At 38.0% G+C, this 22,968-nt stretch overlaps 1 protein-coding gene across 2 annotated transcripts in view; it reads left to right on the top strand.

The window, feature by feature from the left end:
* Positions 1-20,734, top strand: part of ascc3 (activating signal cointegrator 1 complex subunit 3) — a 46,351-nt gene extending 25,617 nt beyond the window's left edge. For both annotated transcript variants that reach the window (XM_088307071.1, XM_088307072.1), the window contains exons 26-42: positions 825-910; positions 1,330-1,496; positions 1,923-2,068; positions 2,826-2,946; positions 3,325-3,467; positions 4,277-4,414; positions 4,974-5,094; positions 5,745-5,877; positions 6,270-6,395; positions 7,460-7,571; positions 7,650-7,784; positions 10,663-10,887; positions 13,298-13,449; positions 13,839-13,989; positions 15,836-16,042; positions 17,985-18,160; positions 19,276-20,734. In XM_088307071.1, the coding sequence (XP_088163197.1) occupies positions 825-910; positions 1,330-1,496; positions 1,923-2,068; positions 2,826-2,946; positions 3,325-3,467; positions 4,277-4,414; positions 4,974-5,094; positions 5,745-5,877; positions 6,270-6,395; positions 7,460-7,571; positions 7,650-7,784; positions 10,663-10,887; positions 13,298-13,449; positions 13,839-13,989; positions 15,836-16,042; positions 17,985-18,160; positions 19,276-19,399 (2,463 nt within the window). In that variant the 3' untranslated portion in view covers positions 19,400-20,734. The remainder of the gene's footprint in view (positions 1-824; positions 911-1,329; positions 1,497-1,922; positions 2,069-2,825; positions 2,947-3,324; positions 3,468-4,276; positions 4,415-4,973; positions 5,095-5,744; positions 5,878-6,269; positions 6,396-7,459; positions 7,572-7,649; positions 7,785-10,662; positions 10,888-13,297; positions 13,450-13,838; positions 13,990-15,835; positions 16,043-17,984; positions 18,161-19,275) is intronic.
* Positions 20,735-22,968: the final 2,234 nt, after the last annotated feature.

Here is a 22,968-nt window from a genome sequence, read left to right as displayed (position 1 = left end):
GTCCCCAAACACCTCACGAGAGTCGCGGTGGGGTTCTATCACCTATCCTAGCTGTCTTCAGGCAGGTCCACCCTGAAGTGGTTGACAGCCAATCGCAGGGCACACAAAGAAAAACATCCACGCTCACAATTTCACCTCGAAACAATTTAGAGTGTTCAATCATGATTTCATGCATGGGCAGTTTACCCTATTTTGCCGGTCCATCCATCATTGTTCCTCCGTCCTTATTCGAAAATTGTTCTCTGTCTTCGTCCTTTTTCAAGCGCTTGCCTCCTTGCATTTTGCCTGTCTCCCACCGCCCCGGTAAAAAAACCCACTAAATAAATAGATAAAGCATCCGTGCACGACAAGGCTAACGGCAGAAGTTTCATAATTCATTAACATTTAAAGCTCATTAGCTGGCTAATTACCATAATGTCCGTACTATAAAACACACCTGATTAAAATCTATCAATTGGTAAATTTAGCCATAAAAATGGATTTCATATATTAGCCGCTTCGGACTAATAGCCACGGTTCACATTATTAAATGGGGTATTAACTATAATGTACACACAGGTAGAAACTTTTTTTTTTCCTCCAATGATGCAGAACGCATCTATCGTTAAGCAGGAACTGAATTATTATCAGTTCATGACTATGTATTTCCTGCACTCTCAGTTTGATATAATGTCCTGTTTTCGAATAAAGTAATGTAAATAAAAAATGCTTAATGATTAATGAACAAAAACATTATATTTGAAATAATCATTAGTTGCAGCCCAAAAGCCAAATAACTTTTATTCATTCCAAAATGTATATCTATTTTTTTTCTGTGTTTTCAGGTGGTGTATATTGCCCCCCTTAAAGCTCTGGTCAGGGAGAGAATTGAGGACTGGAAAGTCAGGATAGAAGAGAAACTGGGAAAAAAGTGAGTTTGCCGGGGTGACGTCCACACAAATGTATTCTATGAAGTTGGGCCTATAGTGCAGCATCCTAGCTGCCATTTGTGTTTGTCTCTTTACTAGATAAAAATGTGGCTGCAGAGAATCACGATAATGACGTGCCAAATTGTAGATAATTTACTGTAATAAAACATGCATTATTTTCAACATAAACATTTGTAAACATTTGGTCCGTTTTCATTATAGGTTTGTAATTATGGTGTTTCAATAGCGTTTCTTTTTAATATATACAGTATATATGTATATTTATTGCGCAAAATGTTTTCCATGGTTTCATTTCATTAACTTGGTATATTTAATATAGCAATAAAACCAATTATATGAATTCTGTGATATCTAAAGTGTGAATATTCTAAAGTGTCCTCTGTGTTACATCTGTGTGTAGAGTTGTGGAGCTGACAGGTGATGTGACACCAGATATGAGAGCCATAGCTCAGGCTGACCTCATTGTCACCACGCCGGAGAAGTGGGATGGAGTAAGCAGAAGCTGGCAAAACAGAAGCTACGTTCAAAAAGTAGCAATCCTCATCATTGACGAAATCCACCTGCTTGGTATGTAAGGATTATCTCCGCCTGAAACTTTCTTTTTTAGGATGTCAGTAAATGCAATCGCAAAAGACTGAAATAAGTGCTTCTGTGATTCAGTGCACTGTTCACATTCGTAGGTCTGGCTCGAACCATGTTAGAAAAATACCAGGGAGCTAGATGGGTAACTGGTGAGGAAGTAATAAAGAGGTGGGCCATATGATAATATGTATCTAAAAGACATTTCTATCGTGTTGATTTTTATGCCTATCGTCATTTAACATTCTGCATTGTCGCCTGTAGCAAACTGTGAGTAATGAGAACGACAGAGGAAACTTGATTTGATGGGCAAAAGCTTCCGCTTAATATTCTTATGCCACAAAACTGCCACCAGGGGCCAGACTGAACAATAACACTGGGAGGTGGATCATCATCGTTAATTTGTGATTGCAGGTGAAGATAGAGGTCCAGTGTTGGAAGTCATTGTGTCACGGACCAACTTCATCTCCTCTCACACCTCGAAAAGTGTTCGAGTTGTCGGTCTTTCCACTGCACTGGCTAATGCGCGAGACCTTGCTGACTGGTTGGGAATCGTACAGGTAAGGAACTCATGGAGGTTCTTATGGATAACAGTATTTTTGCAAGTGTCTTCATTTCATAGCTATCACTTGACCCTCACAACTCATGGGAACAAAACTGAATGTGTCTTGCAAACTTCTCGCCCCCCCTATTGAAAACTGTTGAACCACAATTCAAAAATATTGTCTGAATTTCATCTGTTAATTTTGTAATTTGTTTTTATTTTGTCATTACTTTTGTCAGATTCAAGTTATTTCTGTGACCACTTTGGGTTTTTCTTTCATTAATTTATTTCTAAAACAATTTTGTCCACGCATGGCGATGAGTCTTCAGTCTGGCCACAAGATGGAGTTATTGCCCATGCTTGTACTCCTTCAATCTTCTTCACTCTTCGCTTCTTTCCGTCTGTACTGGTTGGGCTGATTTGTAGCTCATGGTCCAGTTCTTAATTGGTACATTTAAAATACTCAATGCACATGAAAAGACTAAACATGATAATAACAGCATCCTAAATCTCACTCGCATTTCAGTGCTGTTGACACAGTGCTGTGTCACACCACCACAACACATTAAAATCCATCAACACCATAAAGCTTTCAGACTTTATAGCACCAGTCCGGCAGCAATTTTGTGCCTCGGTTTCTCATTGACAGTGATAGAAACCTCACATTACTACCAGATGGGGCTTTGTAACACCAGCTGCTCACATTATACTTGATGCATTCTGTTTTCCCCTTTTCGTTTTTCTCCACACCCTTCTTGTCTTTTGTTTGACAGGTGGGTTTGTTTAACTTCCGTCCTTCTGTTCGCCCTGTACCGCTGGAGGTTCACATTCATGGTTTCCCGGGACAGCACTACTGCCCCCGCATGGCCACCATGAACAAACCCACCTTTCAAGGTACAGCTTGACTACTTTCTTGTGGATGCTGAAGAGCGTTCACATGCGTTATTTTGAAATTCTTTGTTATTCTCCTCCGTACTTTTTCAGCACTTGGCTAATTCCACACTTCTCGACCAAATAAAATCACTAAATGATAAAGATATTTCTTTTTCAGGATACGCATGATTCCAGAAATCGCTGTTTAGCAACAATTCAAACAAACCATTCATTCTTAATGAGAGAGTTAACCAAAAATGTCCCTATCATTGAATTCCAAATTCAAAATATTGACCACATGGAAAAAATGCAGAAGAATAGTTTTGTCTACATTCTTGTCTTTTTTTAATAATTTTTTTTATTCTCAACTTAATATACTTGGGCCACTTATCTCCACAGCAATACGTAGTCACTCCCCAGCTAAGCCAGTGCTGATCTTTGTCTCCTCACGACGTCAAACCCGACTGACAGCTCTGGACTTGATTGCATACCTGGCGACAGAAGACAACCCCAAACAGTGGCTGCATCAGGACGAGAGAGAAGTACTGTCTAATATCACCAAGCATATCATTTATCTCACCAGTGATATCACAGCTCATGCATTCATGCATTGTTCAAGTGCAGCATCACGAAAGGCATGTGCATTAGATCGTTCCTAGCTTGTATTCATGGTACAATAAAATAAGAACACATATGCACCTTCTTCTGGCAGGCAAAGTGGTACATGTATACATTTACATTATATCATGTCTATACATGTCTGCTTGCAAATAACAGGAAAACATACAATTTAAATAACTCAATTAACATCAGTGTGTTACATCTTGTTCATGTACAAAGATTTGACAAGTGGCTCAATTCCAGACATTGTATATTTACCGACAATGTAGACAAAGCGATAGTTATAATGGGGAAACCACATAAAAATATAATTACGGATTGGTACGCACATTGGTTTTAAGGTCATGGTTTGGTTCACGTTTGCTAAAGTAAACAAACTAAAAGTAAAACATTCAAGTTCTTATTGAAAACCAACAAAAGATGTCCGACACTTTTGAACAAGTTGAAATCAATTGTCAGATCAGTTTGTAGATTTTTCCCTGGCACAGCTTTGCAGCTCTGGTGTTTTCTTACAACTTTTAGGGATTTTTGGAAGAAGTGTTGTGATTGGTAACTTCAAACCCCTATTTTTTTCTGCAAGCTTCTTTACCCCTGTTCGTCATTCAGTGCAAGTACATTGAAAGCAAAGTCGATAGAGACTTGCAATTAGATTATTATCTCGACTTAATTAAAGACACCAAAATGGAATTCTAATTCTGACTTCTTTGACTTTCTTTTGGTCCATCTGTAGATTGAGGACATCATTGCCACCGTGCGGGATTCTAACTTGAAGCTAACATTGGCATTTGGAATCGGGATGCATCACGCTGGCCTGCATGAACGAGACAGAAAGACTGTGGAAGAACTGTTTGTCAACTGCAAGATCCAGGTACGATCTTGCTGCAGGCACCAGGCTCAACTACGAAACAATGTTTCGTGTATTCGCTAGAAAAGGCTGGCTGATAGGTAATGATAACTTTAGGAACGGCTGGTTTTACTAAATTTAATTTATTGCGGTGTTTTTTTTGTCTCTTTTTTGTCTTTATTAGTTTTGTATTTATATTTGCAGACACAGTCTTTCCTTAATTATCTATGTAAAGGACACACCTTGACATCCAAATATACGTGTCAGTCACATATTCCAAAGTTCTTGCTCACCGCAAAGTGGGTGGATTAAAACAAAAATGTGCCATCTTTTTGATGATCCAGGTGTAAAAACATGGAAATAAAAGCTAAAATATTGACTGAACACAACTGTCCTCAGGAGGGGGTTTATTTTCTTGGATAAATGCCAGGATTTTATATTTATCTGAACTATTGTTGTATTGCACTGGAGAGGGGAGCTCTCTAATCTCGTTGCACACTTGAGTACAATGACAATAAAGGGATTTCTGATTCTGATTCTGATTTAACAGTCGTCAACTGATCTCTGTTGTCTGTATTGTCAGGTTTTGATTGCCACGAGCACTCTGGCTTGGGGAGTGAACTTCCCTGCTCATCTGGTGGTTGTCAAAGGAACTGAATACTATGATGGAAAAACCCGAAGATATGTGGACTACCCCATTACAGGTATGAATTTGTTGTGAGGTTTGTTGTCTTTGCATTAAGTTCTGAAGTCCTTTGGAGCAAATGGATCATTGTAGTCCATGAAAAAGTGTCAGTCGTGCAGTTTAGACTGCAATTGTAGAGATTGATTTGTTCTGTAATTTAGAACAAAATAATGTGAAAATTGCAGTTCACAGTTCACGTTTTTTTGTTTTTTTAATATACTCGCTTCTATTGGGGAGTAGCGGTGCGATCTTAACCATCTCCTTTTGCCTTCCTATCTGCACCATGGTAGCACAGTGAAAATCCCCACCCTGAAGCTTCTAGCCTTACTCCCTCTCCACCTGGTGATTATTCTTCTCTGTTTGGTCTAAAAAAAACAATTTAAAAAGAATGTGGCTACCTACAACAAATTTTCACAGTGTTTTTTAAAGGATGGCACCTGAATAAAAATATAGATTTTTGGAACTTCCACATATTGCTTTTTTTCCCTCCAAAATATAACATTTAAATGATCATCTTCCAAGAGTGGTTATTCCATAATTTTTTTTTTTTATTCATTAATTTTTAATTATTTAATTTTAGAAACTTCATCTTTGGAACAAGCAACCATAACGTTGTCTACATCATATGGAATGTAAAATGTAGACCTGTTGTGTTATGTGTCTCTTTAGATGTTCTGCAGATGATGGGGCGAGCAGGTCGACCTCAGTTTGATGACCAGGGCAAAGCGGTTATTCTTGTCCATGACATCAAAAAAGATTTCTACAAGAAATTTCTCTATGAGCCTTTCCCTGTTGAGTCCAGGTGAGTGAAAGAAGGGATTCTCTTGCCATACAGTTTAGGGGAATCTTTGTGTAACTGTCTAAGTTTAACATAATTTTTTAAACAGTTCAAGAAAAGGAGACTGAAATAATTATTTTACCAAATTAATATTTCGATATTAAATGAATTAGTTAGCGTTGTCTCTATCAACGTAGACGTGCCAAAGTAGTATAGTTTGCAATTACCGTAAATGTATTTCATTTAGACGTGGATTGAGCCATTTGATATAAACGCTTTATGTAAGAGATTATAAGGCCTTCATTTTGGATTACATATTCTTCACATTATTTATATTTGTAGTACTACCACCTTCATTAATATTATTATTGTTATTGTTGCCAATTGAAGAGATTGAGTGATTTTTGTATCCTTAGCCTTCTCAGTGTGCTGTCGGACCATTTGAATGCCGAGATCGCTGCAGGGACTGTCTCGTCCAAGCAAGATGCAATGGACTACATCACCTGGACTTACTTTTTCAGACGACTGGTGATGAACCCGAGGTTAGGTTGTTACATGTATATAGAATTTGCAACATAAAAATCTTAAATTCTACATAAAACTAAAATAGAATATTTACACTTAGTAATTTTTTAAAGATGTTGACGTCTTAAAAGGAACCCCGACCATAATGACAAACAAAAAAAAAAAATAAAGCCACTGACCTAATATGTAATATATATAATAATGTCTGAAGGTTAAAAAAAAACACGTTTTTTTACAGCATAATTTGATCCACAGCAGCCGCCATGTTTTCATGTGTATAATACATTCTGGGTGCTGACCATGTTTATTATAGTTTTGGAATATTTTTTTTATTTCATTTTGCATTTTGTTTTTAAATTTTGTTAGTTTTAATTAGTTTAGTTATAATTAGTTAGTTATGTGTAGTTGCGGCCTGCAAAAGGGTTTAAGGATTAACTACTAAGATGAAAGAATGACCAGGATTTAAGAATAATCTAAAAATCAAAGTGTGATTCTTCAATGTACTCCTTTTACGTTACATATTATACACTGAGAATAGTTTGCTGTTTAGAACCGAATGGCATTTGATAAGGCGTCAGGTATTTGTTTCTCTTTCATTTGACACATCTATCACAATCATGACCAGTAAAAATTGTCTTCAATTATACTTTGTGTTGGCCTCATGTGGTAACTCTTAAATGGCTCTGCCGAGTATGGAACCTATTTACGACACAGTTTGATAGTGTAATCTGGGAGTCATTTTCTAGGAAGGCTGGTCATTTTCCTTTCATATGGCTATTTTCTTCTGTAAAGTGTACACAGACTTGTTTCCAGTAAAATGTTTTTTAATGCCCACAAAGTAGCAGACCTTTTACTGAGTAAAATTACACACCACACATCAAAGGGTTTGATTTTGTATTTGTTTTTCTTAATACCTTATTATTTAAACTTTTCATAGATGAAGGATTTAATTTAAAAACATTAAAAAAATACTTCATTAAAAATATTGGATGTGTATGTATGTATGTACACGTACTCCATGTGCATATGTATATATATTTATGTGCACATCCAAACTCACTTCAAATGGCTTTGTGTTTAGTTACTACAACTTGGATGACATCAGCCATGATTCTATCAACAAATACCTCTCAAGTCTGGTAGAAAAGAGCCTGCGGGACCTGGAGTGCTCCTACTGCATTGAAATAAAAGAGGTGTGTGCTTTTGTTGAGTTATTAAACTATTGAATTGTGTGTATTTTCGTTTGACTTTGGAAATTTCTAATTCTCAAGGACGACCGGGCGATTGATCCTCTGACTTACGGTCGCATTGCATCCTATTACTACCTGAAACATGAGACCATCCGCTTGTTTAAAGAAAGACTGCGGGCTGAACTTCCCATCCATGAGATTCTTTCCATTCTGACTGTGAGTATTCACATATTCATCGCGGAGATATTTGTTTGTCTGACCGGACATTAGCAGAATACATATACTTTCTGGTTCCAAAAGAATATCAGGACATTAGGAAGTGTTGAACAGGGTTTTGCCAGTGTGTTGAGTTTAATTAGTAGTATAATTATGTCCAATATTTTTTTTAATTCAATGTTTTTATGTATTCATTCACATTTGAAAAAACAAATGTGACTTGAACCCATCCGTGATGTGACACGCATATGCACTCAGCACACCATCAAGTGGCATGCATAAAATATGACGTCACCGTATTTACTTAATATGTCACTACATGTAGGGGCTAATCTTAGATTAACAGAGGAGAGAGGTGGTAGGGGGGTAGAAATCTTTTTCGGAACTGAGATGATGTTCCTCGATCTCATTTCATGGCGACATCTACGAAAGATGATGTCACGTCGTTGCGACGCGTAACAAATGAAGCGTCTGCATGGATGAAGTACTCCACAAACTTCCACTTTATACTTCATGTTTTCAGGGAGGATTAAATATGCCAATATAAAAATAACGCTTTAGTTCACGTTAGTTTTAACAATCTTGCAAATTCATGGATAATTGTCAGTAGTCTTTTGAGCACTCTCACTCGCCTGTGCCTATCCGTGTACCGATGCATCTGTTACATATCCAATTTATATCCGCAGAAAAAGGAGACCCAGTCGTATGTAAAGAAAATCTGAATTGTACTGTTCACATTGTGTTAAAAAAAATGATACATGTCATATATGGGCATAATCATCTAAACTGCCCTCCAGTGTGAACATAGCCTCAGTGTAATCTGGCAATTTGATGACGACGTTCTGTCTACAGAAGTGAAATTACAATCCAGCTCTTACTGTCTTGAAGAGGAAAGGTTTCTCTTCAGACTGAGTTGGGTGAGAAAAGCCACTTAGTCTCAACGCTCTAGCGCCACTCAGGTCTTCATGGTAGCAAATGTGCACTTTGCATTGGCTCTGTCAAAACCGTCCTCGGAAAATGTGTTAAGCATGCTGCAATTAATTATCCTGCAAGACGTTTCATTTGTATGGACAGCAGCAAATCAACCTCCATGGCCCCGACCCCCTCTCGCCTGCAAGCTGCACCACAATAGTGAAGCTGCTGCACTCGCTTTCTTTTCTTTTTGTTTCTGACACAGCAGTGACATCTCTTTTCTGTCAATGCTGCAGTCTGTTCACTAATGTGCCAAACACATACAGCACCTCACCAGAAGCTCCGTCATTATGAGTTTTTTCTTCTTCCAGCACATTATTGTACTTTGCCAACATATCTCCCCTGCCCCCATTTTCCCTGTATTGAATGTTTATCAGCATTTTAGGTATTTTTTTTTTCCACATTTAACTGACGCCCAGTATACTTGAATTTTGGCTGTTCGTGGGCCAAGCGAGTCTCAATGCTCTGTCAATAGCGGGGTTGACTGTAGCAAAAATAAATAAGTTGTTCGTCTTCTGATCGGATTGGTGATCGGTTATCTTAACACGCTGATTGGTGATTGGCTCCAAAATCCTGATCGTGGGAAGCCTAAAAACAACAGCACATATTACCCGACACAACGGTACACAAAAGTCCTTTATTTTCTTTGCTGGTTCCTTTATTTTTATTGCTGTTATACTCTGTTCTTTTATGTAAGACAGTTTTTTTTTTAAAGATTGTTATTTACCTGACATGTTTTGGCAGCAGTCTTTCACAAACACACAACATCATGTGACACTCTGAATAAGGCCAATGACTGCCTCCAAAACATGTCAGATAAATAACCTAAAAAAACCTGTCTGAGATAAAAGAACCAACGATTGTAACTACAGACAGAATGTACTTGATTCAGTTTGTATTGCTGTTGGTTGGAGTTTACAACCTTATATAAACAAGACAACTGTTCTTGTCGTTTTATACGATCCGAAAAGTTGGTATCTCACTTTTCCGTGAGTCCTTGCGAACATAAAGAATGTTAGATACTCGTCAGGGTTTGTAAAAAGTTCTAAAATATTGCGAGGATGCCAAGAATACATTTTAGAAACATTTTACGAAACCTGGTGAAAAGCTACAATTTCCTACGTTGCCGTGCTTTCGCTGCTCAATGAGATACCAACGTAAAAACGACTCCGGTATATGTTAAGTACTGTCACACTTTCTTGTTGCAAGCATTGTGTCAATGATGCAGTCCCATTTGTTTCCTGTTCTGGGGTGAGTGAGGTAATTTTTATATTGCACAATGTTAAATCTGACCAGAACATCCATATCCAGGCACAACACTGAAAATAAAGAATTTATTTCGATTGTTCCTTTTTTTTTTTAAATCATTCACACCCTCAACCTTGACTTGGCTGCGGTCCTTTTTCAGCTCCTTGATGTTGAGCCTCTGTCTTGGACCAGTGATTGATGGCGCATCAACAGTCTTGGGAGTGGGGGATATGGAGTGCAAGGCATGTGGAGACAAATGCCTCCTGCACAGTCTGTTGATGGGACTATAATAGCCAAAGTTAAATTGGAGTGAATTAGTGAAAGTGTGCATGACTACCCATCTTTACAACAAAACTACTGGAAGCAAGACCAAACACACCAGCATAGGCACAAAGAGAGACTGAAGCACCTTCAGCTTTACTTGTGTGTCAAATGTGTTTTCTGCTGTGTTTTCTAGTGTTATGCTCCAATTTTTTAACAAATATTTTTCAGCAACTCCCATTTAACCTTAATAAACTTCAAAGCAATGCAGACCTTTTGGATTAGTAGAAATACACGCTAGATGTACCAGTGTTCTCCAAGTCGAAATAAGTAAGGCAGGCTGCTTCAATTAACAACAAATGACAGCATGTTTGATCTATGATCATTTTTGTCTCAGGATGCTGAGGAGTATGCCGAGCTCCCTGTGAGACACAATGAAGACCAACTCAACAGCAGCCTGGCTCAACAGCTCCCCCTGAAGGTCAACCCTCACTCGTATGACAGCGCTCATACTAAAACCCATTTACTGCTTCAAGCTCACTTCAGCCATGCCCAGTTACCTTGCAGCGACTACTCGACTGATACCAAGACCGTTCTGGACAATGCCATACGAATCTGTCAGGTATGTTTGCTCCGAGTCTTGTATGCAGTAAAGAGTTACTGTATAAGCAAATTAGTTGCCACAATCACACAATGTATGATGACTGCCTAGTCCTTAAAACCTGTATCTTACTGAGCGTTGAATGTTTGCGAGTGTATGTTTTTTTTTTTTTTTTTTTTTTTGTCAGCGTTCGTTAAAGGTTGCAAAGACATTTTGAATAATAATAACTGGTTTTGGAACCTATTAACTGGGCACACAACACAAGCACAAAATAATCTTGCATTTGTAGTCCATGGACAAAAAGGGAAGAAAAAAGTTAAGTTACTATTTAACAGTGAAAAATGCAGACTATTTTTTTGTCGCAATTGAATCAGTTCCTAAGTGTCTTTAATAACGAGGCTGTGACTGCTTTTTATCAAATATCCCAAGGATCTAGAATCATACCTTTTGATTTAAGGATGACAGTATTAAAACTCAAAGCACATTTTTCTGTCTGGTATTGATGTGAGGCACTCGGAAATCCAGAGAGTTGTGAAGTTTTTGGTTGCCACATTACTTACAACATTTTTCAATCAAAAATTAATTACATGTCAAATTTTAAAATGATGCCTATTCATATGTCCATAAAACGTATGCACTTTTCAGTTTTAGGGCCATGTCAGGCCGTCTGTAAGTCATTGTCCAAAACCTAGAGCATTTTTATGCGGGTGTGACTTTGTACATGTGCTTGTAATTTCCCTGCTGTCATACTGATTACTACATGCTGGCCTGTGAATGTTTACTTTTTTAAGCATGCAAACAATAAATATTTGATTAAATGATTCACTTTTATTGAAGGGATTTTGCATAATTATAGCAATTGTTATGGCATGTTTAAAAAGCATTAGATTGCATGGTTTTAATAAGTTACCGCTTTTGCAAATATGGTAATTGTTATAGTTGGGAAATTAAAATGTAAAACTAAATTAGAAGCAGTTATTAAAATTATATATGCAGACATAAATGGTAGATCACTATTTAATCGCTTCAGTATACTGACATTTTGAGCACCAATTCATATTAGCCGTTCCTAGTTGGGACACCCAAATATCCTCGTCCCGCCACGATGCAGTTAGTAAAAATGTCACTAACAGAAGGGTGACTGTTGTCTTGCTTCTCTACGTTCTGACAAGCCTATGCTTTCTATTATCCCTCCTGATTAGTGGTTCGTATCTTCTATTTTCGCTTCTGTACTACTGTTCACAGTTAAGGTCTTGCCTTATGCTCTTTGGACGTGTTGCTCATTTTGTTAATTATTTTTCCCAAATATTTCTTTGCAGGACTCAAAAATGTATATACTTGGAGCAACTTCTTGGACGTCTGTTTTTAAATCTTTGTATTGGTTATTTTTCTGCATTTTCCGTCTTATCTCGTCACAATTGCTTCTTCTTCACCCATTGACATTTTTTAATTCTACTCTAACTAGTGTCAGTGTAAATGCACTAGTACATGAGATTGGAAGAAATATGATGAGTATTAGAAGACAGAGGGGGTGATGTGCCACCAGGGCTTGCTTGATGTGGTTGATTTCTGTACATGTTGGAGCTGTTCCAATAATTTTCTCAGTAGTCGAGCCAAGGTATCTGAGGGTAATGGCGGCATTCTGTAGATGAGTGGCAACAAAGGGGATTTAGTGAATGATTCAATGTGTGACTATAATAAGCCGGCGGAGTCCAGGATTATGCTCAGGCTGTATACGTGTGGCGATTGGCCAGAGTAGTGAGTAAAGATAGGTGGATTTGTTTCTGTCTCCATTTGGGATTGGGCATACAGTCCCAAGATAAAGTATTTGCCCCCTTTCTGATTTCAGATTTTTTTAACATCTGTATTACACTCAAATGTATCAGATCATTAAATCAAGTGTATTACATCACAGAGAAAACTCAACTTGATTTAGAATATAGTTTCGAAATGATGAATTATTAATAGGAGTGTGAGGGGGTGGTTATAAACTGATCCAGAAAACAGCGGACTTTTCTGGAGTGACCTTATTGCCCTGATTGAAATCCTATTGAATATTTGTAGAAGGAGCAGAAACATGCCGTCTGGCGAAAACACCCCAAAAACTTGGGACTATTGGAGCTGTTTGCTCATGAATTCACAAAACACCTAAAGACTGTGCAGACGTCCCATCGGAAGTTACAAACATTGTTTCATTGCAGTGATTGCCTCAAACTTGCCTATTTCACGAGTTTCTTCTTCTTTTTTTTTTAACAATACTTTGGAGCCAAATTTCAAAATATCAGACGACTGGTTTTCATTGGTTGCATTTCAATAAAGATTTTTTAATTAGTACTAAAAGCTTACTTTTGAGAATTAAAAGTCACCCTAGTCTTGGAAAAGTTGATGATTGCTTCATATTAAATGATGCTGACCTGCCTTGTTTCCTCAGGCCTTGCTTGATGTTGCTGCAAATGAGGGCTGGCTTGTTACGGCTTTAAGCATCTGCAACCTGGTGCAGATGATTGTGCAAGGCCGCTGGCTGCATGATTCTTCACTACTGACCCTGCCACATGTGGAGCAACAGGACCTCTACTTGTTCAGGTAAGCATGACATTCAAGTGCCGTACTTTACGGACCACCCTTGCTCTTCTTCCAAACAAGAATCACTCGACCTCATCGGCCGAACTGATTTGCTTTGAACTCTTGTGCGCTCCACTAGCACTTTTGTACTTTTTCCTTATTTGGTCATCATTTTAGCAATACTGTCGAATGACATTTTGTGGGAACTGTCAATTTTCGTTTGTTTCGTTTATTCTTACTTTCTTTCCAAAAGGTTATTACCAACAATTCTTTACGGGGGAAATATTTACAGCAAGAGGGCACAGATGACATCGACAGACGCAAAAATGCTCAAATCTGTCCAATGGTGTTGTCTGTCTCATGTGCGAATTTTGCTATTAATGGTGAACATTCTGCTTGATATCTTTTAGGAAATGGGCTAACCGGAAGGAGAGGGGAGAAACAGGTTGCTACAATGGGCCAATTGAAGGACTTCCTGAGTTGATAGCGACCTGCAGTGGAAAGGAAAGAGTTTTTGCTGCAATTGTTGGCCATGAGTTCCCTTCTAGTCATGTTACACAGGTAAAATGTTTGTTTACAACAACAGTAGTTTGTAATATATCCGTTTTTTTACCCTGAGCAAAAAAGCATGTGATGCCGATTTTGTCCAACAAAAGAAAATCACTCGTCCAACCTGAGGCCTGGTTAGAAAGGAAATAAATGCCACGTCAACACTAGGATGAATTAAGTATAATAATAACCAGATGTTGCGGCTTAAAGGCTCTACTGTTCTCTAAGTGGTGAAAATCTTTTACCTGCATTGTACGACATCCCATTTTAACAATGCTCACTCAAAATGTGGATTCAGAATCAGAATTTTAATTTCTTATCAATGTGTATTGAACAGTATCTTAAATTTAATTTGATCAGAATCCATTTAACATTTCAGACTCTTTGTTAAATCTTATCTGGTGGGATTGTACCTGTAACTTGTTGCACTTGTGGAGTCTTACTGGCTATGAGGGAAGTTTCCATCAATATTCAGAATGTTGGCAGTGATAAGTACCAGTATTTCAATTGCCTTGAGTGCTTTTCGTCAATAGGAAAATAATATAGGGTAAACAACCAACTACTCCATTTCGATTGTAAGTACAGTACTTGAATATTGCATTTTTGATTATCATACCAGGCGTGTAATTATACTCTGGCGCACACATACGCACCATTACCAATGACATGTCATGGGCAATCTTGCCATTGTGATCCCAGATAGCTCCAGGATCCCCAATTACAGCACCACTGATGGGGTTTACCGCTCCAATCTAAGTGCTAATTGCTGCTGTAATGAGAGTGACCAGGCACGACAGCAGGCTCTGCAGCTTCACCCAATCAGTCGGCCCGCTTCCATCCTTCCCCACCTTTACTCCCCTCATCGGCCCCTGCCCTCCCACAGTATGGTGGCCTCGCTAATTAAATAATTAGATGTGCAGCAGTGTTCCTGTCTGGTTTGCTCAGAGTGAGTAATCCTCACATAAATAGCCTCTGCCATGGTGAATCGGAAAGGTTTTCTCCCCCAGGCTCCCATAAAACAAATGCACACATACACATCTTTCTTTCTACTGAGTATTGAGCTTTGGACTTAATTTGCCATTAACACATTGAAGGCATCTAAATATGCATTGTTTATTTTAATTAATCAGGTTTTAATTATATAATGTTACATACTTACTTTTTGTGCAGTTGCATTACTTTTATATAAATTATAAAAATAATAATAAAAACAACAATAATAATAATAACAGGATGCTGTTTATCAAGCATCTCATATTGTTTTGAAAAATATTGCAAAAATAATTTTGTCATGTTTATTTAAATTACAGATGCCAAATGCAGCCTGGATATTATCTATTGACCAAAGTCCTCTGACTGAGGTGGTTGGCAAACATGTCAAATCTTGTGCAGTGCAACTGGATAGTATTCACAGCACGCCATTTTTTGGGGCCTTGACAGCATGAATTTAGTTCCCCTTTGATATGCTATGTTATAAATTTATTGTCCTAAGGTAGCACATACTATTTTAATTGCTTCAGTAAAATGTATAATATTTATATAGACTGCACGCAACTTTACAGTTTTTGGTAACCAAGTAAATGCACGGTGGGTCTTCGCTTCATATTGCCGTTGCATTACTTCAACTAAAAGTTGACACTTTGATTATTTACTGGTAGTGGTTTGTCCACTATGGAGAGTAGAAGGTGTCGGTGCTCTCAAAAGTTCATTTAGCCCTGAATAGTTTGCCCTCCAAACACACACTCACGCGCACACACACAAATACACACACACTTCTAATATGGTGGCACCTCCCCTCGTTTCGACACATTAACACTGCTACTGTCGTGACCTTTTTTTCCCCCACTTCTTTGGTCAGATGTGGACCTTCCTCAGTCATCTTCCAGTACTGGAAGTCATGTTGAGTGTCAAGGGCTGGTGGGAGGAGAGTCAACAACAAACGGAGCGCCACTTGCCTGCTGCAGGAGCAAACATGAGGGAGGCCAGCAGCTGGTTGGATGTCCATGCTGACCAGGAGTATGTTTTGCAAGTGTCACTGAGACGCATCAACCAGGGCCAGCAGAGGGTCAGTATGGCTGAGTGGAGATTTGAACATAAACACTCTAGCAACTCAAACCGTCCCTTGCTGGACGCAAAAGCAAGACTAGGATGAACGACTAATTGCATTTACAATATAATAGCGATATGATGTAACGAGATTTGATAATTACAAAAGGTGTGGTTAAACTGGTCATTGGAAGCATAGACGTTTTTTCAGCGCAGTCAGAGACGTCAACACTTTAATTAAAGCCTGCCGCGCTCGATGCGTGAAATTTTCTGTGGGTTTTCCATCTCACAAGCCCTGAAGGTGATTAGCTAACATGTTTGATCTTTTTCATCTTGCTAAGTAAAAAAAAAAAAAACTCACCATAGGCACGCAACTTGAACGGTGACCAATCAAAACACATCCCCCAGTCAAATGATTTGAAAATAGACGCCGCCCATAAAGTTGCAATCGTCCTACATATATCAGTGGATTTATTTCAATGGGTAGGGTAAAAAAGACATTAACCGTTAATTTTCTAAAAATTAATACGCAAATGATATGCTGTCACATGAAATGTTTATATCTGATGCAGCTCTCGCCAGCCTTCTTGGGCTCCCTGTAGTGAGAACAATTTTAGAAAATTATTTATGCAGTCAAGACATCAATGCCAAAATTGATATCTAGTAAGAAATGCCATCACGATCATGAATATTGTATTAATGTTGGCCTTTTCATTATTGATTTTTCTATTTTACTAAGTGGAATGATCTATAATTAGCTTAAAAATCAAAATTATTCAAAATGTTTACATTTTCTAATATCCAAAAAGAGTCAATCTTATACACACAGGCACATGAATTCAAATGTATTTAAATGACTCTTTGCAAGTTTAGACTCAACCATGTTTTAGACTTTGTTGCTCTGCTGGTGCAAACCTATTTTTTTTAGCATAGTTCACAAATTCTTCAATAAGGTCTAAGTCGGGGTTTTGAGAAGGCCACTCCAGAAGCTCCTTTATCCTTTCCCAAACCAATTTTGATAAGTATTTGGCATCATTATCTTTATGGAACAAACTAATTAGGTCCATGTGTGAGCCGCCTAGTTGTTGAATGTGAACTCAAGGAATTTACGTTTCATTTATTAGTCCATCCACTTAACGCGGTGCACCAGTACCACTAAAAGACCCAGTGCATGACGCACCACAATGCTACGACGATATTGTCCTTTAGATTAAAGCTTCATCTCAACTCATCGAAAGATGTCGTTGTGGTAAAATATTTTTTTCTAGTTCCTGTTGTCCATAAAATGCTTTGTCCAGAAGGCATTTGGTTTCTCCAGGAGAGCAGCTGCAAATTTCAGTAAAGCTTAAAGGTGTCGATTTCAGAGCGTGGACTTGTTTCTTGGTCAGCACCCACTCAGTCTATGATGCTGTAAAACTCGCTTCAGTGTCATCAGAGGCATCGGTTTCCCAAGAGTTCCTGAACAATTTAACCTAAAAGGAGTGTGACCTTAAAATTCTTCAAACTCACCTGAAATTTGTTTAAACTTAGGCACACATGCGTGTTCCAACTAAAGAATGATCCCAAACAAATACTGTGAAAACTAAAACTTTTCAATTCTGTTAACCATTTGTGGACTCTGCTTTAAAAAAAAATTGACCTGTACTATATGGAAACAAACAATTGAAACGAAAAAGGTTAAATATACAGCCAGAATTATGCCCGAAACCAAATAATGCTGCATTTTGTGTACCTGCACTGCTTACAATAATTAAGAGGTATTTGGCATTGGTGTGAAATTTGTGAATGAACCAAAAATGCATTCTTTAGAGACACAATTAAAAGTTGAATTCAATTTGAATATTTACTCATGTAATAAATTGTCCCGAAATTGTCCACTGCTCTTTACTGTTATTTGATCATGTTCTTTGAAGAAGTGAATTGGTATTAAGAGATTCTCAAGTTTGTGTTTATTTCAACAGAGGAAGCAGGACAGTAAGGCTCAGGCTCCAAGATTTCCCAAGGTGAAAGATGAAGGCTGGTTTCTTGTCATTGGGGAAGTGGATCACAAGGCGTTGCTGGCAGTCAAACGAATTGGATACGTGCGCAACCACACAACAGTCTCCGTGGCCTTCTACACACCTGAGAAGACTGGAAAGTAAGTACCTCTCCTCATAAAGTTATTAAAAGCCTTCAGAAACATCTTGTAAACTAAACCATGTGTTTTTAAATGACCTCAGATTGGAAGAATTAGTGTATTCTGTGAATCAAGTCTAGTCTGTAATGCTAAAGTTATTTTAACTTCAAGAGACAAAGTAGCCATCAAAGGAAGTAATACCAAGGTCCGTTCAATTGGTTGTTCAAGCAGTCATCTGGAAATGCTTCAAGCAACATTGCTGTGATATTGGCATGGACCGATATTAAATACGGTGATATGACGATGTTAAAATTGCAGCGTTCAAATGTCGTTGGTTTTTAATATTTGGGAAAATGAAAAACATTTTTAAACAGTCTATTTAATTCTTTAACAAAATATAAAATATTTGGTATATGAGGAAACATGGACCATGTTGAGTCACAGTGTCCCATCACTGGTCTGCTATTTTTCGAACAGAGCGGCAGGATACTTATGCTGTCCTTGCGGGCTAACTAGTACCCATTGGTACCATGTTTTTTTTTTTTGGTTTTGTTCTTGGTGTCTGTAGGACAATGCACATTAATCACCAAAGCTAAAAATGATCCCTATAATTCTGAAGTGCAACCAAAGATCTTTTTAAGACAAAGAAGGGCATGGTTGTGACCTGAATCTTTTTGAGCATGCGACAAAACTGAAGGGAATATTCCACAAGAACAAGCAGGAACTGAAGGCAGTTATAGGACATGCCTTGCAGAACTTCACTAGGGATGAAATGTAGTGTGTCATGATGTCGATACATTCCTGACTTTGAGCTGCAATTGACTGCAAATGATTTGCCATCAACTATTACAAATTCAAAGTTTGATTGACAGTTGTTAATTTGTCACATTACTTTTGTTCCTTAAAAGCACTTCTTGTTTGTTTCATTTCAAATCCGTTGTGGTGGTGTTTTCAGACAAAAAAGTTGAGAATTGATCCAGATCATGAATATAGTAAATATTTATTGGCTTCATGATTTCCTTACAGTTCCACCAAGTGAAAATTAAATCAATGTAAACTCCATGATGAATGTCTTGCTTTTATAATCTGCCGTCATGTGGATGCCTCATGCCCAAATACTTGCCTTGTGCTTTCAGCTGCATCTACACACTCTACCTGATGAGTGACAGCTACCTAGGTCTGGACCAGCAGTATGACATTCACCTCAATGTGACACCAGCCAGCATCAGTGCCCAGGTCAACACAGAGGTCACAGACTAGATTACAGGAACCCCCCCCCCCCCCCCTGCTGCCTCTGCCTCTTCAAAAATTCCGCCTAAGAGTGGTCATCAGTTCAACATAGCACATTTGTTGAAACAGTGACTGTCATGAACTTTTTGATGATTTTTATTTTAGTTTATTTTTTGTGACCAAACATAAAGAATCATGTGTCTAAATTCATATAATACTCTTGATGCTTAAAAGGGAAGTCAACCCGTAACAGTTCTTAAGAATTTGTTCCTTGGGATAGGCTCCAGTTTACTTGCAACCCTCGTGAGGATAAGATCTAATTTAAAGGGGAAGTCAACCCAAATAAATTCTCAACCAGAATGTGTTTTATGGAGCCCCACTAGTCAAAACACAGCATTCTAATCAATATTGTGTTTGTGGAATATGAGTTAATGAGTAAAATCCCCCGGTTTTTGTACATCTCAAGAGGCGGCCATTTTGCCAGTTGCATTCAACTGACAATGATATAACAGTTGCTCAGGTTTCAGCTGCCAACAAATCATGGCTCCGCTTCAGAAAACTGGTGAGCCTTGATTGGTCGTTACCTGAGCCCTGAGGAACTGAGATGTAATTTTTAGTCAAGTGAAAATATGGCTACCCCCTAAGATGGCTAAAAACAGGTGGCTTTTGCATTTTAATTTATATTCTGCAAGCTCAATATTCATCAAAATGCAATGTTTAGATTAGTGAAGACATATAGAACATATTCTTGGAAAGAATATTTTTTGGTTGACGTCCCCTTTAAAGAGTACAATCCACCGGTGGCCATTTTGCCACTTGCTGTTGCCTGAAAATGACCAATCATGGCTCAGCTTCAGAAAACAGGTGAGCCATGCCTTGTAGCAGGTCCACCTTAATTATACTGCAAGCTGCAGCTGTTTCTGTGCCTTCAGTTTGTGAATGCTCACCGAGGTTGGAGGTGGAGTGTTACTGTTGCCATCAACATGCTTGGGCCCCCCAAATTAATGCCCATGGTGACAGTCTCACACAATCCAAAGACATGTTCAGGTTCATTGAAGATTCTAAATTTACCATTTGTGTCAAAAGTGTAAAACAGGTTGGACAAATGTAAAAATCAAAATAATTGCTTAAACTGAAAATAACTTGGATTACTATTTAACTATGGGAGACAAAAATGTGCTTTAGTTATGCTTTTTCCATTATTTTATTTAATTGTTTGGATTATATGAGCGAATCATGATTATAATGACTGCTGGATCCTTGCTTTGGTCATTTTTTTGCTTTACTTTTTATGTCAATTAACTTTTGTGAATAGACAAAGAAAATGTCACAACAGATAATTAAAATATATATATATATATAAAAGTATTTTCTGAGTGAATTTGTGGCTGGAGTAATTCAATGTGTGTGCCTGTGTGTGAGCATGTTTGTGAGTTTAATATATTTCTTTAAAACACTGCATATTTTTCTGCAACAAAGTTGAGTATACACGTGACGTGAGGTAAGTCCCACAATAAAGTTCATGACATGGATTGAGAAATAGCACTATTTGGCTGACTATCAGAACATCACAAAATTGCATTGTTTAGGTTCTCTTGTTCACTTTTAATCTTGGGCACCTATTGAGGTCTTTATAAAAAAAAGGTTTGGATTATTTTTTTATTGTTTTAATGTACTGTGATATGACATCCATTAATTAAGAGGGTGCCCCTGATTTTATTTTTTTGCCTTATCGTCTATGGTGGATAAATATAACCCTGGCAGTTATGTTTTCATCTTTGGATTGTTTTTGTTGTTTGTTTTTTAATCCTATATCTATCTCAAACCACACTATGAGGACCCCATCGATTCTCTTTTAATATATTTATTTATGTATACATTTTCCTCTACAACTGTCTCGCGACTCAGCGCCCTGGATTCACTTAGTCGTGGATTTTTCACCCTCATACACGTGCACACATAATGTGTCCCAATATGTAGTTCAATGGGCATCGATTTTACACGGATTTTGTCCATATTTACCGGAATATATAGTCATGAAATACTAGTACTTATATAGTACTAAAAATTACATTAAGCGCGTATTTAGCTCATCTTGGTCACTCCAAATCAGGGTTAAGTCCGTCCTGACTTCCCTGAGGCTTCATCATATGCTATTTTTGTCCCACTTTCCAGTAAGCGACTAGTTGTAATTACTAAGAAATATGAACTTGAGGCGAAGGTTAACGCCAACGTCAAATACGCCGTGATCTTAAAGCCTCCTCGATGATTTGCTCACCGCAGGTTGAATTCTATTAGTGCGGTCAAGCACACGCGCACACACGCACACACAAATACGAAAGTGTAATATACTCCACTATCTTCAACATGCCATATGACATAGAAAGTGACTACTTTCCAATCCTAATTAATAGTAAAAAAAGGTTTCTCAAAAAAACACATCTATTTCAACTGCTATTAAAATAAATATACAGATTTTTTTAAACATAAACGTTTCGAATAATGGATGAATAGACGGCCATACTAATAGTATCGTTGGTTGCATAATAGTTTTATAGGGTTTTTTTTGTTTGACGTTTGTAACGAGTGTATTTCTACAGTTAGCGTAACTGGTTTTAAGCTTTTAATTAACATATATATATATATATATATATATAGAGAGAGAGATATATATATATTCCTGTCTGCAATATTTATATTACCATCAAAATTTGTGTTCCTATGTATTGCTTGCATGTTTTGTCTCTAGTTGACCATAAGAAATTAAGCGGCAGTGCTTCACTGTCACCATTTGGAGAATTTATGATCATATGTCACGTGGTTCGCCAACGTTTGCTTGGCCAATATTTTACCATACTAACCAAATACCCTTCTCTCAGTATTGTTTGATATCACATTCCTGCATTGATTTTTTTTTTTATCCCCTTCATTTTTATGCGCTATATTTTTAACGCCATATTAAACCTCGTCCGCATTCCGTGTTTTGTCCTCAGTCCTGCGTGGAAAGGCAACGACTTGTGCTTACTATCAGGTGTTTAGGCCGGAGGTGATCAACCCACTTGACAACCAATCATGGTTCATCTTGCAGCACGTGACGACAACGGTGAGCCAATGGGAACTGGAGCTATATGCACTATTGTCCAATAGGAGCCAACCTGTATAGACTCTTTGGACACATCCACTTTGCTCCATTAACTCACTCGGGATGCGGAACGGACGATGCTCTGGATTTTGGACATTTTGACCACTTTCAAGTCCAACGGATTTCTCTATACCGAGGTAAGAAAACAAGTTTAGGGAATGACCTTAATTTCAACGCATTTCAAATACATTGACACAAAATAAAAGTCACACTTACTCAGGACGTGAGTGTCGTCGGGTCATCCCCAAACTTAATTTCCGAATGCCAATCTGGTGATTTGAACACAATTTTATTTTTGCACTCCAGAATCTCGCCCGAAAGATCCAATGACAATGTGATGAATTCCTGACTGCTGCTGCTGTGGACGTGAGGCCGACCTTCTCTCAAGTCCACGAGCGCCGCAGCTGCAAGGGAATGCGGTGAGACTTTTCTACGCAGAAGAAGAAAAAAATACACC

The sequence above is a fragment of the Idiotropiscis lumnitzeri genome, chromosome 10 (assembly GCF_059441095.1).
Source record: "Idiotropiscis lumnitzeri isolate Australia: NSW breed Sydney's pygmy pipehorse chromosome 10, RoL_Ilum_1.0, whole genome shotgun sequence".
Classification (NCBI taxonomy): Eukaryota; Metazoa; Chordata; class Actinopteri; order Syngnathiformes; family Syngnathidae; genus Idiotropiscis; species Idiotropiscis lumnitzeri.
This window is presented reverse-complemented; position numbering and strand designations above follow the sequence as displayed.